The sequence below is a fragment of the Syngnathus leptorhynchus genome, chromosome 7, assembly GCF_054491065.1.
Source record: "Syngnathus leptorhynchus isolate UIUO chromosome 7, UIUO_Slep, whole genome shotgun sequence".
NCBI lineage: Eukaryota > Metazoa > Chordata > Actinopteri > Syngnathiformes > Syngnathidae > Syngnathus > Syngnathus leptorhynchus.
Window position 1 is genome coordinate 5,813,211 of NC_141201.1, and position 19,650 is coordinate 5,832,860.

Genomic DNA, 19,650 nt, shown 5'->3' on the forward strand with positions numbered 1-19,650 from the left:
TTATATTTCAGGGCTTCCACTGTTCTGAATTATAACTGACAGTAAATCAATGTCCAATATTGTCAAGCTACTGGAGCTGTGGTAGTTCACAGAATGTCTTTTCAAAGGAATAACCAACTTGAATTTACGAGTTAGAACCTTGTGAATATTGCCAAAGCAAGATTCAAATCAAATGATCATGATTACAATTTTGTTAAAAAAAAAAAAAAAGTCCCTTATTTGTTTATGTAGGTAATGGATGTAAGTTCACATACAGTATACTCTTCAAAAATGAAAATATATTCAAATTTAAAAACATTATTGTTTCAAACACAAGTATTCAATTAAATCATGGTTAATTGAATGACTAAATCAATAAGACTTACATATTTTAAGATGTTCATCCCTAATTTTATTTTTGCAAGCAACTGTAGAGAAGATTTGGACAGAAAACCAAGGGTGAAAAAGATAGACTGCGTTAACAATATTTCCCCACTGAATGGCAGCAAAGGCGCAGTAATCTCAAGCCAAGCTAAAAGCAACCTTAAAATAACATTTTCTCTCATCTGTCACATATATTCAACAATATAATGGTTCTGCACTGAAAATCTAGCACTAGGTGTTAAATCTCACGAGCCAATGCCGACTTTTTATGATTACTCATCAACATGAATGAATGACGCGTTATCGGAGCACGATGGGAGTTTACTATATACTTTTATGCTATTGCTGGCAAAAAAGAAAGAAAAGAAAAAAAAAAAGCCTTTATACTCACTGTAGAGGAAGACACTGGAATTTTGGACACCCAGTCGGTTCGAGGCCACACAAGTATATTTCCCATAATCTTCTTCAGTAACACTTGAAATGGTGAGAATAGTATAAGTGCCAAGTACTTGGATATTGATGCCCTCAGAATTGGAGAGCCTGAGTAGGAAAATAGATAACATGAATTGACTTTGGAGTGGAAATCAGAAACAACCTTTCAAGCATGAGAACAGACTAAAATCCTTTTTCAAATTTCACCAAGAAAGAAAGCCATCTTGTTATTTTTTTAAGAGCAAGCATTTGTGTGCTGCTCACATCCCGACTCGCACCACCAAGCTTCTGACACTTCATTATGTCAACTTTGAAATATGACTTAGTGCAAAGGAATCAATACAATTTGGTAAGTCAATTGGTCCAGTGATGAGCTAACCTCTCCCCGTTATGCCACCGACTAAATAAGACCTCCAACTTAATGGATCCCATTATGCTGATCAAGGCCTTTATATGATTAGGAGGAGTTCATTTAAGGTGTGATCACTTTATCCTGCTCATGTGTGCTTACTATAAGAAGGCACGCTAGCGGTTTATGCTGACACATGAACAAAAAAGAAAAAGAAAAGGAAAGCCATAAAGCTTGGATGGCTCCCGTTGGGGCATCTTTGAGGGAGTGTGTGATGATAAGTGCATGTGAATGAGAATGGCTGAGGATAAGAGTATAACATTTTGTTTTCGATTTGCCGCCATGACAAGAAGGGAAGATGAAAAACATGAAGCGGTAGACAAGCTAAGAGAGAAAAAAAATCATATTGACTACTGATTACAAATCAAATGGAAAAGATAGAACAGTAACTTATCTACTTGGAACATGAACAAAAAAGCTTCTCATATTTTGTTTGCCTGATTTCCTTGTTGTCACAATGCGACTTGCCAATACATCTTATACTGTGAGAAATATTTGGAAAGAATGCATGTGTGGGGGATCAATAACAGGAGTGTAGAATATTCAATGGTTCTGCCAAATATATTTCCCAGGAGTTACCTTCCATACACAAGGTTTAGTTTTATATTTATTAAGCTCACTTCTTTCTCTGTTTTTAACATGAGAGTGGATACATTTCCAAAGTATTATGCATAAAGTCGAGAAAACATTTGATTTGATCAATGATATCAATTCCAGTTTTCCAGAAGAATCTAATCAAAGGGAAATTACTACAAGATGTGGCCGATATTATGCACAGCGGGGGAAACAAAAAGGAATTCTTATGAGGAACAGCTGCGAATAGTCGGGATTCTCGCAAAAGCAATCAAATGCTGGACATTTCGAGTAAACGATTGTCTGCACTGTTAAAATATTTATTCGTAACTTAAATAGTAAAATGGTTTCGTATACAAGTGTCGCATGAACTTTTCAAAGCAAAATCATCTGCTTCGGTTTTAAGTATGTGTTCTTTCCATTTTTTACTAATTGACCAAATGTCAACTATTAAGACAACTAAGAAAATTGGACATATGCTTCATTGATATTCATTTCTTCCTCATCTACAGTATGCAAATTGGCCTCGATCCAAGTCCATCTTTCCTCTTTGAATCAGTACCAATATGAGTTACTCCGCTGTTAAAAAGCAAAACAAATCCATGCGCATTACCATAAAAGAATAATTAATATTGTCCAGCGTGCATGATATTTTATTCCAGAGCAGTAAACTGTAAAATCAACTAAGCAAGCACTGATAAATGGTAATACTATGTTGCATAACTATTAATAGCCAAGGAAAAAAAACACTTGCAGTTTCTCTCATTGAGACTGCTGCAAAACGATTTGCAATGTGAGTGGAGGGAATTCGGGGTTACTTCACATTGAAATCGTGTGTCCCAGCTGTCATTATCCAGGAAAGTCATTACACTCCTTGAGACTTGCATTACACTTGAACATCTGCTTCTCTCGCACAATTTACACTTTCACAAGGGAGCGCCGTAGCATTGTCTGTGTGCCAAGTCGGGCTTCTATTATGGTGGAATTACTTTCTTGCTTGAAAACACTGCAAATTGGCTAGTGTTAAAAACTGTTGCATTGACACTGACATGAAATAGCTTGGTGGTCTACGATGCACTGAGTGGTGTCCATTGGAAATTGAAACCACGCCCTTGTGTAATGATTGAGGTTCACAGGTTAGAGTTGAGACCATTTACATTTTTTTTTTTTTTTACCTTTTTTCGTCCCTGTACCATTCAAATTCCGGTGTGGGCACAGCATTGGCTTCACACCCCAGCGTCCCCATGCCGCCAAGCTGGGCCTCCAAGCTCTGGGTTTTCTTTATGGTTGGCGGGTCTGCACAGTTCAAAATATGAATATCAATTGCATTTCAAAGATTGCGACCGAACTGATCAGAAAAGACTGCGATAGATAGCTCATCAATGCAAATGATGATGCTTAGCTTATAAGTCACCAAAGAGTTAATTTCAATGACAGATTTATATGGGGAGAACTAAAGAGTGCTTCAAAAAGGTTCACACTCCAAACATCGCCCTCCCACGCTACCTTCTGTCAATCTCTACTCTTATCCACTTTACATTCTGTGACACGAGTTATGACGAGAATACTCATCACAGCTTCCTAACGTCTGTGATTACTTACAGTTGACAATCACATTGACATATTTGACGTCAGGTGTGGCCACATCATTGCTGGCCTTGCATTCGTAGCGACCTGCTTGGGTTCGCATTATCCCAATGATGTCCAAGTACTCCTCTCCATCAAGCGGCTCGGCTGTACGGAAAGACACACACGTAACATTCAATGAGTGGACTCAATTTTGCCCAGATACGGCTCATTAGCATAAATGGAGAGGTCAAACGTACAGAATGAAAATAGAGACGACAAAGCAATTGAGTTGAATTGAGATGTGTGTAATCAAAAACAGCTCATTTAACTTTGAGTAGTCTCGCCTTAGTGTGTTACAAAAGTAATAGAATCAAGGTGTGAATGGATGTGATTTACTCTCTAAAGAACAACTTAATGACTGTGTAGCATTTCCCACATTTTGGCTAGAAAACAACATTCTGCATAAATGTGGATTATCTATTTAATGAAGTGTAATAAAGATAGATTGGGTAATCTTATCCACAGGGGAAATATGCGTGTGTGTGTGCGTGTGTATGTCCAATATACGTGCGGCTGCATCCAAACTCGGCTTCATAAATATCTCTACGTTGACTTTGGAACATGTATGCATGAATGGGCTTGAAGACACTTTGAAGGTTTCCAGGGGACATTGAAAACTAATTCAAAGCGTGCACATTAGAGGAAAGTTCATGAAGCCTGGAATTACACGGCGTCACATCTATATTTCACCACTAATCTGGAGAAAGGGGCAAGTGCGCGTGACGGCGATGGGGAATGAGGATGATGGAGTATCAAAGGGAAGGAAAATGAAATGATTTGATGGTACAAGGGTCAGAATTGATGCTATCAAGTGATCACTTATTTGCAGTGAATGAAGTTTTTCCCAACATGAAAGCTTCTTTTTATTTTTGCATGACAGAGTTTTTTTTTTTTTTTTTGGGCAAATAGACGTAGGTCAGCTTTCTGTCAACCAAAACATTGCTTGCTAAGCAGCCTTTAATCACACATTCTCCTCACATTAAACTGCAGAAAGTCAAAGGCCTATTGGGGAGATGCAAAGTGAAAGAGAACAGGGATTAATTTGGAGTCTGAAAGGAATTAGACTTCTTCTAAATGGTTGCTGGATACTAATTAGCAGGTGAGTTAAGGTTACTGTGGAACTTTTAAATGTTCATGTGCCCTATCATTGGAATCAATGGAAAACACGGCAGTGGTGGAAGTGGAACCACTGTGAAACTTTCAGCTAAGAAATGATTATCATTTGCATATTCTCATGCATCTTTCATCAGCACCATTTTAGCGCAGTGCGAAACAAGCATTTATTTCTCACATTATGTTAAATAGCTGATTTGACTTGGTTTGCATGAAAAACTATTTTTAATTTCTTTTCCATGAGTGTGGCTCTGTGTTTTGCTGTACGAGTGTGTATTTTTGCGTCTTTCTGAAGTCAGTGTGACTGAAAGGATGAGTTGTCACTTATTCACATCGTTCTCATCAACAGATGCCGATAATGACACACTGGGCTAAATTGCGCAACTACAAGTTCACTTATGATTCATTGCAAGTTTCTGGCCTTAAGTAAAAAAAAGGCTATGGAATTCAAATATAAATCTCCCCCAACTCATGGATACTGTGTGGCACATTTTATATGCTATTCTATCACAGCGAGAAGGTGTTAGGAAATAAATGCATGTGCTCATTGGATGTGACACTCTGCATTTTGATGTGCTCGTATGTCCCGATTCAGTTGGCAATTGTAAGGTACTCCATATGTGCAAGGGGAACGACCCGATTGAGCATCTTTCTCTCAGTCCGACAACAAAACCTCCTCTACTACTTCTCCATAAACAACTACTGCTGTGTTGTTGACACTGCAAATATAACCGGAGAAGATAACTTTTGAATTCAAGAAATGAAACACTGCATATTTGAGGTACACATGAAATAAAAACAGACCCAGATTTAGATCCAAGAACCTGATTGTGATCAGAAGTTAATCCATTTGTCTTCAGAGAATACTGAAAGTACAAACTGCCGGTATAGTTGTTTTCAAAATAACTAATTATACGAAATTAGTCAAAGTAAGCAAGCAAGCTGTATCTTGATTATGGAGTCACTAGTTTCCTGTTATATTATTTATTCATTACCTCAGCTTAATTTGACAATATTGCATGAGAAGAATCGACTATGTGTTGACCTTTTGTCTCACCCATGCACAACAGCCATATCGCTTTTCCTCCAGGCTACAGCCACACTTTGGGATTTTCATGACTCCAGGCTTTCGAAATTGCTTAGAGAGTGGAATAGAAAGTGCTGAGATGCTGCATACTACAGCTGAGCTTCATTGTTCAACTAGACCCAGTGGTGAATAACCAGACCGTATAGATACAAACCATTTTGTGCTCATTATCTTCCCGGTGTGACAGTTACTTAGTGCTCAGGAGTCCTTATTTGGAATTACCGTATTGGCCCGAATATAAGACAAGTTTTTTTTTCATGGAAATAAAACTGAAAAAAGGGGGGTTGTCTTACATTCGGGGTCTAGACAAAGGCTTTTTTCAAACTTGAGTCTTGAAAAAGAGGGGGTCGTCTTATATTCGGGCCGATACGGTATTAAGTGTATGTTTGTTTGTATGGTGCTTGTCAGAAAGCAAGATGAGGAGCAGAATATGGAGATATGGCAACTACGGATAAAAGATGAAATGATCATCTAAGTGTGGATGATTGTTTGTGTATATTTGGCCAGTATAATTGGCTCCGGCTAACTGCTAACCCTTAACAAGAAAAGCAATAGAAAAAAGATGGATAGATGGCTGAGTGGCACAACAGATGAAAAGAACGTTTTGCAGGGGGGGGGGGGGGTACTTCTAAACGCTCTGCTGTGGCCTGGCTTACCAAAGATGTCAAAGGCACTCAGCATCAAAACTCCAAAAGCACGCCTCTGCCAAGACCCATTCTAAAAGGGTTTTGACTTCAATATTTAGCCGTATCATAGGGCATAAGTGTTTGGGCTGTGCTCCAAATCTGTTCAGTTGGTATAGATTCTGAGTTTAGTCAGACAGACCTTGAAGGCGACAGGACTTGCTCAAGGGCACAACAAACATGACTATTGATGGACACTTAAGTGGTTGAAACTGTTTTTCAGACACATGGCGCTCTTCATAGAAAATAACACCAGATATGTCAATTTTAAAGTGATGGTTGTTTTTTTTTTGGGGGGGGGGGGGGGTAAATATTCTCTTTTGACGATATCATATGATGATTCATTATGTTGTGGAACTCTGAGGTGTGCTTCTTCTATTCCAAAACATTGTTGAACGATGCTAGGATAATTTGCTGCTTCTGTTTTTCAGTTTGAAATAAGAATCGCGTGGTTGTGGCCACCTCATTGCATTCCATTATTTCTGATAAGTGGACAAATATTATGATTTCTGGCGCAATCTTGGGATTGGCTATTCATAAGAATTACTGATATTACCCCAGCAAATGTTAAAACAGTAAATGCAATTGTGACCTGTCTTTTGTATTGGTTTTCACAAAGACTTTGTTCAAATCTGCTTATTTTTTTTAGGTGCTTGTTAGCTGAGTAGGTCCAGACAGCCAAAGTAGTGCTGCAATGACACCACAGGCTTCCAGACATCATTATCGATACCCCGACATGCTCTCACACTGAATTCAATTCAAGGATGCTAAAAAAATTGAAATAACATCTGCAGCGTTTGCAAGTTACGAATGTTTAAATTTGAGAAACAATATGAACTATTATTGTTCAAATTATGCGAATAGAAGATTGGACCACTGGATCTGCAAAGAAATTCATCTTTATTTATTTCATTTGAATGAAAAAAAATAAGAATATATTGGGCAAGATATCCACAGTGACTCACTGAATAATAAGCATTTGGACGGACAAACTTTACCTGAGGGGTTGAGCAGCCGCCAAGTAATTAGCGGGTCCGGCCTGCCGCTAGCCAAGCAGCTGAGTGTAACATTGCTGCCCTCGTTCACTATCATGTCTTCTGACATCTTGTAGATGTTTGCTGGGACTGCAGAGACCAAGAAAAAAATAAATCATTTTTGTATGTAAACGTGTTATTTCAAAATACTGACACTCTTATGCCAGCAATTTAAAGTTCAAGCAGGAATACTTAACTGTGGACACAAAGAGAAAGATAAGTTAACCTTGAGTCTTTTTGTAGGAAGGAAGGTTTCAGATGATGACGTTTTTTTGCATTTTCAAAGCCTTTTGAGGGTGAAGCACTTTCATTCACCATATGTTTAATTTTCTGATTGAGGACGCAAATGCTAGGAAAGGGCCAGATGATCGTATAGTTCCTCTCGCGTCTTTAAACAAATAAAGATTGGATTGTTGGAAGGATTTTTTTGTTGTTGCAATGTGTGTAAATGGATTCACAAAAATAAACAATTGATTAATGCTAATCACATAATCTGTGGCTTGTTTGTACTTGACGATGACTTTGGATAAAAATTGAACACATTTCTCATTTTTTCACTGATTTTTTTCCTCTGCAATCTGAGAAACACAATCTGAACACACATCACATTGTCAGGATACCATTTAAAGTTTGCTGGATAAAACCATAAAAACATTCTCAGAAATGCACGTGACTTTTCCAATTCAGAGCAAATACCAAGGATAAAAAGGGCACCGAATTCAGCCACACCAGGATATAAATGCGAAAGCGCATACACAGGTAGCCACAACAAAAATTGATTCCCTCTTTGAAGTTGTGACACCCAAACCCACCACACACTGACATGACCTTTTACTAGTTCATTTCACACGTCTACATATTGCACCATTCCCCCCTAGAGTCGCAGACTCAATTCTGTGATTTTTAGACATATTGGCCAAAATGGCCAAGGGGAGTCCATCTGTCTGACAGTCCGGGTCACTTACAGAAAAAATAAAAGACGCAGGCAAAGGTTGGTGGTGAGTTCAAGCAAAGAGCAACGGTGATGAAATCACAAATAGCAGCCATCCGTATTAAAGATTAAACCAAGGTTATGCTGGCCGCTAATGATGACTACTCTCTTTCAAATATGGCCAGAGTGTTTCACCTGCAGTCATTGTCGATACCCTTGTTGTCATATGTGTCAATGGAATGGCCCCATTTAAATGCATGAGAGGACCTCTTGCAGCCAGCATAAAGAAGATTAAAGAGGATTGGAGTTTTATTTTCAGGAGATCCGGTCTACGCTCGAGGAGGAGAAAAAAAAAAAAAAGAGAGAGGGGAAACGTGACTTGTTGCTTTCATTAAAACTTCAAGGAGTTTCATTATGAGGGTTAGAAGACAAAGGACAATCTGAGCACAAACTTCTCCCTTGAGGGCTTATGAAAACTGTTGTGCTTAGCTGTTGCGCTACGATTGGTGTCATTTCAAGCATATTGAGGCAAGAGAGTGCTGTTTACGTTCATAAAAGACTTGATATTAAAAACAGATATTGTGGACTTTGGATATCTTAATAATACTTATGTGCAACAGATGGTACTGGAGAATCTTAAAATTGTATCAGTGCAACTTGTATCAATAAATGGAATAAATTTGTGGTCCCCAACCACTGGTCCGTGGCCTGGTAAGTGGTTCAGGACCAAAATCATAATTTTATTTTATTTATTTTTTAGGCCATATTGCCTGGTCCCATCAAAATAAGAGAATAAGTGCACCCAAAATATGTTTCAATAGTTTGAATGTCATTTTTTTTAAGGGTACTTTAATCAATTGAGTTCAGGTTAATAAAAAAACTGCATTCTATTCTGATTTAATCTACCTTCTAAACTGCATCCCAACTACATTGGAATTGGCTTTTGTAGTCGTAATGCCAAAATTCTCTCTGTGAATATTTACTTTCCATCTCCATTGCAGCAGTTATGGGACACTGGGAAAGCTGGTGAAAATGAAAGCTGAGCTGACACATGGAGCATATTGGGCTGCACAATTGGATCCATATCTTCATCCCATCATTTCAATAACAAAAAGTAGTGGCAGCCAAATACTCAATATGCCCACCTCAGAAATGTCTCCATCAAATGACTTCCCAGAACCAGAAACGGTGACACCACCTGACTTTTGCACCGGAAGCTCTTAATGTGCTGCCGACCGTACTTTTGTTACTGTTCTATTCGTAGAAGCACATTCATGTTAAAAGGCTAGTAAAGTGCCATGAGTCATGTAATGAGTAATCGTTGGAATGTCCTTGAAATTCAATATAATGCAAACTTTAGTGAAAGACCTCTTTCAGCGAGCAAAGGCTATTATGGCAAATTCAATGAGGTCCAGAATGAACCACATTTTGCCCATAGCAAGACAAGCAATAATGTGCAGATGTATGATCATATAACAGTAGACACATTATCTCAAACAAAAAGACCAGCGCTCAATAGAGAAAAAAAACATATGGAAGAAGTCAGGCATTAGGAAGTAGGGGGTCAAGATGGTGGAGGAGGGAAGTGGCTTCAAAAGCATCACTTAAAAGGTTCCGTTGTCCCATGATAATTCATAAAAGGTCACTTCACTTCCTGGCTGTCTAGTAGAGTGGACAGACACACATTCAGGCACACAAGCAACGCGACCCACCCGCCGGGGTCATGCACAGAAGAGTTTGGATGATTTGCTCCATAAATAGAATGACAGGTTGGGAAAAAAAAAAAAAAGTTTGTTTGTGTCCTTGGGTCTGAATCATTGTGATGTTGGTTTCAGAGAATTGAAAAATAAATCAGATGGACACTCAGTTATTTTCTGCTGCATATCCCGTTTATGATCACAGGTGGATTGTCGTCTATCTCATCTTGTTTATGTCCTCTGAGGCTCTGTAGTTTCGAGAAGCATGTTCATTTAAGTGTTCTGTGAAATAGCTCCTACGCCAAAATAGTGACGTTGGCGCAACAATAATATCAATTTGGCTGCTCACCAAGAATGATCATCAGCTCTGTTCTAATCATAGACGGCCAAACTGTAAACGAGGCAAGACAATTTATTTTTCTAAAATAAATAATTAAATAAACGAATGAATGTCTGAACATAAGTACTTTGAATCTATCAAATTACTTTGAAAATAGCAGCATAAAATATGAATACAGAGGGGGGGAAATAAAAGCTACGTTTGAATGGCATTTTCTGGTCTTGTATAATATTAAGTGTCCATACAGTAATTATAGCTTTAACAAATATGACACAACATGGGAAAAATAAAAACGAAATATCATGCACCCACACATACATATATGCACCCACACATATATGCACCCCCCCCCACCCCCACACACACATACATGCACTTGGCCTGGCCTACATTTCATAAAGATCTAATTGGATTGGTCCAAAAACAGGCTGTTAAATCAGGATTCGTGTCAGGCATAGTGCCCCCTGGTGCTTCCTCGTCTGATCCCCCCCTCAGTTCACTTTTTCCTTGCACGGCAAATTTACTTTGTCTGATCATTTTTTTTCCAATTATTTCACTATCCCTGTAAGCAGAAAATTGTCCGCTTTGGTTATGTGGGGGTCCGTTACTGGGGGCTATGTTGTGGATAGTGGCAAAGCATATATGTTGACAATGGGAGAACACGACACTAAATGTCACACAAATATATTTCCAGTAATTACCGGAAATGTGCTTGGACAAAATTGAACCCAAAACTCGTATAAAAAGATGATCACTCCAGCACTAAAATCAAATGTGACTGAGAGACACAGCAGAGGACAAAATAGCAGGGAATTAAGGAGAAAGAATCAATGTTTGCTTATAGCTGTCGCATTAGCTGATAAATGAGGCTCTTGGCAGAGTGTGGAGGTGGACACAGGACATTCAATGATCAAGGAGTTAATAAGCCGGCACAATGGATTCAATGAAGACAGGGAAATTTGTTGCCATGGATTTCAGAGGGAAGCATCCATTCACATATTGACCTTTAAATACACAAGCAATAGTTCATATTCTTACTCATACAATATGGTCAGCTGTTGCGTCTATCTGTATGGTCAGTTATTGATATAATAGTAATATATAATCAGAGGTCTTCATTTGAAATAGAAATGAGTGTAAACAGTATAAATACAATTTCGAATTTGACACAATTTCACTTTTAATGACTTATGGATCTGTACTTTCTTTTTTTTTTTTTTTTTTTTTTTTGGCGCTCTAAACTTGAACTAAATATCGCTTACCTTGCACAATGAGGTAGACCAGTGAGGGCCGAGGCCGCTGCTTTGTCTGTATGGAGCAAGTGTACGATCCTTCGTCATAAACATCCACCTATACAATAATGCATCCTGTTAGTTGTTCATATTTAATATCTTTGAATAAGATGCAGATGATTCATGTCCTTGATTAAAAATCCAATTCAAATAACCACAAGAAATGAATGAATACTCTTTTTGATTTTAATGCAATGGTATGAAGAAGCATTCAGGGCATCTTCAAATCTTGCTAAGTTATGCAACCAGCCCTAAATAAACACACAAAGTTCTTTTCTTCACAGTCATGCATATTGTCTCCTCCATATCGTCATCTCTTGGGTCATTATTACCTTCTGTATGCGTAGGCTGTACTCAAGTTGTCCATTGGTAACTAGATCGACTCTGGGGTCCAGAGACCACTTGTCCTGACCGGCAAAGATAATGTTGGATCGATTGAGCCAGGCCACCTTGGAGGCTTTGTCATCAACATAACACCTGTGGGAACATCATGAAAAAGTGAGGAGAGGAACGAAAGATTTGGAATGGAATCGGAATCTGAAGGTCGATTTATATGCAAATTTCAAAGTTGACTCCTTTTTGTTAGGTGACTTTAAAGTTATTTTGTGTTTATTTATTTGCTCTGTTTTATTTGTTTTTCCTTAGTTCTACAATCTACAAGGTTTCTGGCTAATGTATTTTTTAAGCAGGGAATGTAATTTAATTTGCAACACAGTCATCAATAATGCATGGCTCTCCCGAGGCTATAGGTGCATTTTTTTTTATTTTATTTGACTTTATCTGTTGAGAGCTACAACAAGCAAGGGCAGAACAGATTAAGGTGAAAAAAGATCTCCTTTTGTCTGGATCACAGGCAAATAAACTTCAAAATCCAGCCCGTATCATTTGCATGCAAGTCAGCGTTACACCACCACATTATTACCGTGCCTGACAATATTTTGTGAAGGATCTGAAACTATTTGGTTTGATTTTCATTGGCCATTTGCAAGAAACAAACAAGAACAATTAGATTTCTCATTGCGAGTGCATCCACTGTGTCAATAGCTAATGAGATGTTTCCCCACCAGCACTCACAAGTCCATTTCGAATAATTCCCGAATAGCTTTGCGGTTAATTTTGTTTTGTTTTATGTGATGAAAAACACACTGACACGCTTCTGTAGAATCAAATCGGATTTAACTGCCGCATTGGTTCTCTTCTTTAAATGTGTGTTTTTAGATTTTGCGGCATTTACGAGCTTTGGCCAAGAATCACTAAAGAATAACAAGTATCACAGTGTTGCGTATTTTTTGATGAAGATTCAATTCAAATAAATGACTTGCAGAATTACAATGCGAGTCAGTGCCGAAACTGCTTCCAATATCATTTCCAATGAAGAAGCTTGTTTTTATACCTTCATATTGCAGTAATCAGCATTTCTCCCGTGTGGGCTCATTTTCCACATCCTATTAATTGGGTTCATAAGGATTCCATTTGATGCGGCAGCTACTAATTATCTCGTTTTATTTGTGTTGTTGAACTTGAAAGGTTAATTCATGGAGGTGTCAGCATATCAAACATGCGACTGACAGGCAAATGAAAAGGTTAGCGTGTTCCTCTGTGATTGTCTGTGATGGAAAAGGCTGAAATTACAATGGATGCTGGATTTGGGGGGAATTTGGAAAATAAAATGTTTGAAATTTGCTATGTAAAGCACAACACCTTCAATGTGATTAAAAACAAGACCCACTCTATGACCTCATCATAACTCTTAGGCTGCTGCAGTCCATTTTGTGTCGACGACAACAAAAGCGCTTCAATTGATCCCCCGAGTGTGGAAGGCGAAACCAAGTTTGCCACTGCACAAACTTATGTTTAGACAATGCTGCGCAAATAAACTTTCTACAAAATTGAGCTCAGTATCAACTACTAAACATCAGAGAGCGAGTGGATTGCATGAGGCAGAAATGATTGTTGAAGAATTTGTTTTGACATTAATTCCCTTTAAGCCCGACTTACAAAGGCTCATGCTGAGTATACATTTTCACACAATAGACAACCTTCTGATCTAAAAAAGTACAAATATGCTGAGATGAAGACAGCTGCTTATCCTCATTAATGTCTAATCAGGCTGTTCTTGGCAGAAATGGTGACCAGAAATGTAGACTTGAAAACTGCAAGGGTGGATCAATGCCTGTCATTCACGAACCCACTCTCGTGTCAAACTCGAGGCCCGGGGGCCAGATACAGCCCATCGGATCGTTTCATGTGGCCCGTGAAACCAAATCATGTCTGTCACGAGTCATGACCCTCTCAAAAATCTTTATCAAAATGTTTGTCATGTGTAATAACTTGAACAATAATTGAAGAAACTGCTGTAATCAACATCGGATTTCAAATATCGGAACCTATCAATTGTTTTAGTAGAATGTGATAATTTGATGGGATGATTGAACATTTAATTGGTTCCAGCCCTTCACGAGAAGCCGCATTTTCAAAGTGGCCCTCGACCAAACAAAGTTTGACACCCCCTGATTTAGTGGCTTTGCTCCCAAACATTATCATTCATTCCTCCTATTATGTGTTATACATTCATTCCTCGTTCCAAACAGCTAGAATTTTGATCAGGAAACAGTTCCACTTTGGATATTACAAAACATTTTGTGTCACTCATACCAATGAAGCTCCTCTTAAGGGAGATAGGGAAGTGTGTGATGACAAGTAGATGTGACAGAAGGGGGGGGGGGGGGCGAAAGAGAGACAGTGACAAGAGACGGAGAAGTTGGGTCTCTGTCAGTGCCTTGCGGCAATGTAAACCACAGAAGGGTAAGTGAAATTGAAAGGTGTGAGACTTCAAGTTGAGGATGATGCATGGTCAAACTCAAATTAAAAGATTAAGAAAAAAAATCACCATATATATATTTTGGATTGAGACTTAGAAGCACACCACATATAAAACACAAAATATATTACTTGAATTTATGTTCATTCTTAAGTTTTTTTTTTTCTTTTCTATATGGGTCGACAGTTCTGGTATTGCAATTGAAGCTCACTTCCTCCCATCCTTGAGATTTCCTACAAATGGTAGTTGAGTGACTTTCACAATTTGCAGTTCCCAACATTTTTCTTTCTTTTAATGGAACTCTTGAGAGCAAAGCTGCACTGATGATAATCTTGCCAGATGGAAGAAGCAGTAAAGCTCTATAGAAGCATTTTTTTTCCCTTTTGTTCTGGAAAGGAGAAAATAGTTCCTTGTGCCTTATGAAAAAAAAGACAAATGCTTCGATATGTGTTGTTTTGAATGAATAGCTTTACAAAATGGAGCAGAGGGCCATTGAGTAAACTGCATCTGGGTGTGTTCTAAAACAATTCACTTCATATAGCCTCTATAAATGTCTAATCTTTAATCTATATTTACAATAGCAAAGCAAAAATGGCCATCCTAAAGTGCAAGGAAAAGAAAATGCAAAGTTTCAGAGATTTAAAAAAAATAAACGAATAGGAGTACACACAGCAATTAAAATATTTCTCAGAAACTGAGAAGCTATGATAAATTACTAATTGTATGAAGAACACTTCATATAAAGATGAAATAGGATGGCCATTATTTTGGACGAGAGAATTTTTAAGGGTGACATTGACACATAGATGTTAAAATGAAATTTGGCCTTAAGTCAGAACTGTGAAAGAAAAAAAGGAAGAGGTCATAAAGACAAAATGGAGAAAATAAGTCTTTTAACCTCCAAGCACTAGCTTCACTTCATCTTCTAGTTCTAGATCCAATTCCATTGACTGCAAGCCTATTTTAATGTCAAATGTATCATTGAACATATCCCCCAAGAAAAGTTAAATAAATCCACGATATGCTATAGATATAAAAAAAAGATGAGTGAAAGAATTTGAAGTTTACTTCAATATTCAATCTCTCAGCATTATAGCAAAAAAACTTTGAGAAAGACTGAAACCTGAATCCAATGGCTGCTATGGAGAAAGCGAGCGACTGCAAACCAAACACTAAACAAAACAAATGAACCCACAGATTCAAGCTCATTTAAAAATCAATCAGAGCCATCACCTCAGCGACTTCCTCTTGACACCTCGCTTCATCTCTCTTTCGTTCTCTTTGTGCACTGCTGCTGCTTCAGCCTCCGGTGATTGGAGCCTCTGAGCCATAACAGCATTACATTGATACGGCGGAATGAACTGAATAAGGAAATGGATACACATTTTTTTTTCAAATGACTATTCTTTCATCAAGCCTAAGAGAATGTGGAGGGACAGCCAGTGCGAGGTTTTGTTTTCCGATACGTCTGAATTCAACGTGGAGAAGAATAGGGCTCATTTGGAAGACTTGGGCATGGAGAAAATTGCACCATTAATGTCTAAACTATTGGAAAAATAAATTAGGTATATCTTATAGTGAACATGTCTACATTGGACCCAATAAGCTATTTTCCCTCCGTGATGTCAGGAGAATCTTTAGCGTTGTCAACGTTTAGGTGTGAAAGTAGAGAAGGTGTGTTACATTTAGTATTATGCTCTCACACTCTTTCGTACTTGTCACTTGGAGTTCATTATGCAACCTCATGGCAAATATTTTGTCGAGTAAGAGAAAATATTTCAGATGTGCATTAGACTCATAGCATGTTACCATCAAATGTAGCAACCATCTAGAAGAATTCTTTTTTGGCAGAGTTTCCATCTGGAACATTTTAGAGGCCTTTCTTAGAAAACCTCCTCACTTCTAGTTTTAAGTTCCTCTACCAGGGTCTGTGGAAACTACAAATCTTTTTGTGTAAATATATTTGAGCGTCTGTCCAGGGACACAAGGGTGCTGCAATGTTCAGCAAACAGCTAATGGACCATGTTACAGTGTCTCGTTGAGAAAACAACAGATAGGGGACATCTGAGCTCAAGTCTTTAGCTAGTCCATAATTTATATAACACATTCCCCATTTTTATTCTTGCTTCCATCGTTCCTAGCACATCTATAATATAGTGTTACGCTTGTTGGGTAAATCCTCAAGTGGTATCTCAGAGCACATGGATCGGAAACATTCTTAAGGTCCACATGGACACATTTCAAGAAGAATGTTGCATTCTTCCTTGTGTACACCCAACCTCTTTTTTTAATATCAGCAAAAGATTCAAATGTCTTATCAGCAAAAATAATTGAAGCGGGAGTTTGTCTTTTGACAAAGAAGCTTCAACGAGGTTCAAGGGACATGTTTTGATGGACTGGTGAGACCTTACACCAATGTGCTGAAAATGCTAAACTTTGGAGACAGAAAACATCTTCTCATGATCCCAAGTTCATCTGTGAAACCAAGATGTTGAATTCTTGTCTCATGTTCAACTCCAAGTCAAAGGCAAACGTTTGACAGGAAAAATGAGCAATGGGTTTAAGGAGTTTTAAATGTTTTACAAAGGAGACTTCCAAATATTTAATTATGTGATTGATGTTTCTCTAAAGAGGTCCACTAACTAATCTGATACAAAACGTTAAAAACACACGTCCAGTTATGTTAAAAATAATTGCCCACAATAACTTACATGTAGCCTCATCACTCAACAAGCGGGAAATAATTAATTCCATTAGTCTGTTATCGAAAGTGGTTTACATATTTGATATTCTGGCTTCGGGAGGGGGGAGAGGCAGGCCCTGGAGAGAGTCAGACTTGACAAGTTCCAGCTCCACATGACTGCATTTAATTAGGAGGGGAACTATCAATCTACTTTATTTAGCAGACTCATGATAGGATGTGTGTGTGTGGGGGTGCTTATATTAACTGATTCCCCTCTTTAATCAGGGCTAATCTTCAATCACTTCCACATAGCAATCCAAGGTTAATAATTTCAGAATGTGCTCAACAGGGCATTTCACGATACTAACTTTTATACCAACAACTAGTAATAGAAAGAATTGCATGAGGGACACAAAATCAGCCTTTAATGGATTCTTAATTTGTTGGCACATGTTGGGGTGGATTTCTGGATTACATGCAGTTTTTTGCCGCTGGCGTTCGAGGAGTCCCTTGATTTCTGTGACCCGGGGGCTCGCCTAGCCAGCCTGTGTTGATTCCCATGGGAGCAACTAGCTGTATTGGTGAAACTGCATCATCAAAGGCCAATACATCAGCCAGTGCGGGCTTTAGTGGCAGTCAGAATGGGTAGTGCATCAATATTGGCAGCCACAATTGCTTGAACAATAAAACAAGTATACGGGAATATTGCTTTCACTAGTATTGGATACAGTGTGATGTTAAAATGTACCTGATGCTCTAGCTTGTTCAGCCTTACTGATCTCGAAATACGTACACAAGATTAGACTGTGGCCGTTTTTTGTCATACTTTTAAGAAAGACTGTTTTTCCATGCAAAGTTGTAATTCAGATGAGAGAGAGAGAGAGATCGAGAGAGAGATTATAGGCGATCTGCAGGATTATTACAGGGATCACTGGCCCTGGCAGGTTAAATGAGCCAGGACATTTGTTGCCATGACTTATGTAACACTGCACATATGCATTTGCAAGAATTGTCTCTTGCTATTTGTGTAAACCGCAGTACACACAAAGTCAGAGGAAAAAGTCTTAAAAAATGAAATCCACACCCAAAGCAGGTTCTGGTTCTTTAACTCTAAACACAACTGCATAACCCTGAACAGAATATGTTGGATGTAAAATTGATGAATGAGTGAAAATTATTTAACACTGTCATGTTTCATCTGTCAATGGGTCTATTAGATGGTCTACTCTAGTGTAGCATTTGAGTAAGGCCTAACCAGGATCATCTTGAAATAGACTACTCGCAAATCTAAATTCAATCCTTACCTTTAACACCCTTTTAATCTTGTTATGTGTCCAAAGTACGGGGAGCGTGTGTAAAAGTGAATTAAACTGTGCTCTGTTGACCGTAAGAAGTAATCACCCCACCACTTTGACTCGCCCTGATCTTCTTTTGTGTGCTTTAAATACTGCAAAAGCGTATGAGAGCCCTCAAGTTCAGTTATCTCCAACGATTGTTTGAAATCCCACTCACACTTCTCACACGTTTACCAGAAACAAGTCGTCTTTTGCCAAGAATTCTTCAATGTTGAAGCAGAAACAAAACAGCCCTTAATCTTTCTACCTGTGACTATACAAACAGGATTAGCCAGTTTTTCCCACTAAATTCTCAACAAAAAAAAAAAATACGGGCAAATCCAGGGCTACTCGCTGATCCACTGGTATTGGTCTAACCCTGTGTTTCATGTCCTAAATACACTGCTGTGCTTATCTAAATGAACAGCTCTGGTCTGGCGGCGAAGTACTTCAATCCCAAACGTGTGTACCCGTCAGCATACTGCCAAGCGTAGAGAAAAGCTGAATATAGCGCAAATCCCATCCATGTTCCACATGCTCGCCTACAGTAGCTATTAGAAGAAAAAAAAAAAATCTTCAAGTTGAGGGGAAATTTTGGATTGATGACTCCAAACTCCAGTTCTGCTAGCCAAACAATCCTAAACAGGTATCTTAATCATAATAAGCTTACTTTTAAATCAAAAAATAAAAAAATAAAATAAAAAAAATAAACAAACGAACGAATGAAAAAACAAATACATGTATAAATAAATAATAGAGATGTTGCTGAGCTGTTTTCTTTATTAGTCAACTGTGTAATTATTGTGTGTAATTAACTTCGAATGCTGATGCATTGTGATCTTCAGCCAACAATTGCATCAGAGACGGCACACGTAAAAAAAAAACCCACACACACACACACAAGCAATCAATCTCACTGACAACTTCTACTGGGCATTATTGGAAAGAAGAAAGTGACAGGGGAAAATCAATAGGGCAGCGACCAACTTGAAATAGCTGCTGATATGCTGTCACATGCCATTTCTCACACATGCACTATTCTGAAAGTGGACCAGGGAAAGAAAGAAAAGAATAGTATGGCTTATGTGACAGAACTATTTTCCAGTTACAGTGTCAACCAGCATGCTAAGTGACTAAGAGGTGTGTGTGTGTGTGTGTGTGTGTATACAGTATGAAAGTAAGAGCAATCTACAAACAAAACTGGTTATGCCATTCCTCACTTTTCCGAG

General features: G+C 38.3%; 1 protein-coding gene across 4 annotated transcripts in view; it reads right to left on the reverse strand.

Moving 5' to 3' along the window:
• lsamp (limbic system associated membrane protein) overlaps positions 1-19,650 on the reverse strand; it is a 140,210-nt gene that overhangs the window by 3,369 nt on the left and 117,191 nt on the right. For all 4 annotated transcript variants that reach the window (XM_085917111.1, XM_085917112.1, XM_085917110.1 and 1 more), the window contains 6 exons: positions 11,916-12,060; positions 11,554-11,641; positions 7,288-7,413; positions 3,380-3,511; positions 2,953-3,073; positions 755-903 (listed from right to left, as the gene is read on the reverse strand). In XM_085917111.1, coding sequence (XP_085773237.1) covers positions 755-903; positions 2,953-3,073; positions 3,380-3,511; positions 7,288-7,413; positions 11,554-11,641; positions 11,916-12,060 — 761 coding nt within the window. The remainder of the gene's footprint in view (positions 1-754; positions 904-2,952; positions 3,074-3,379; positions 3,512-7,287; positions 7,414-11,553; positions 11,642-11,915; positions 12,061-19,650) is intronic.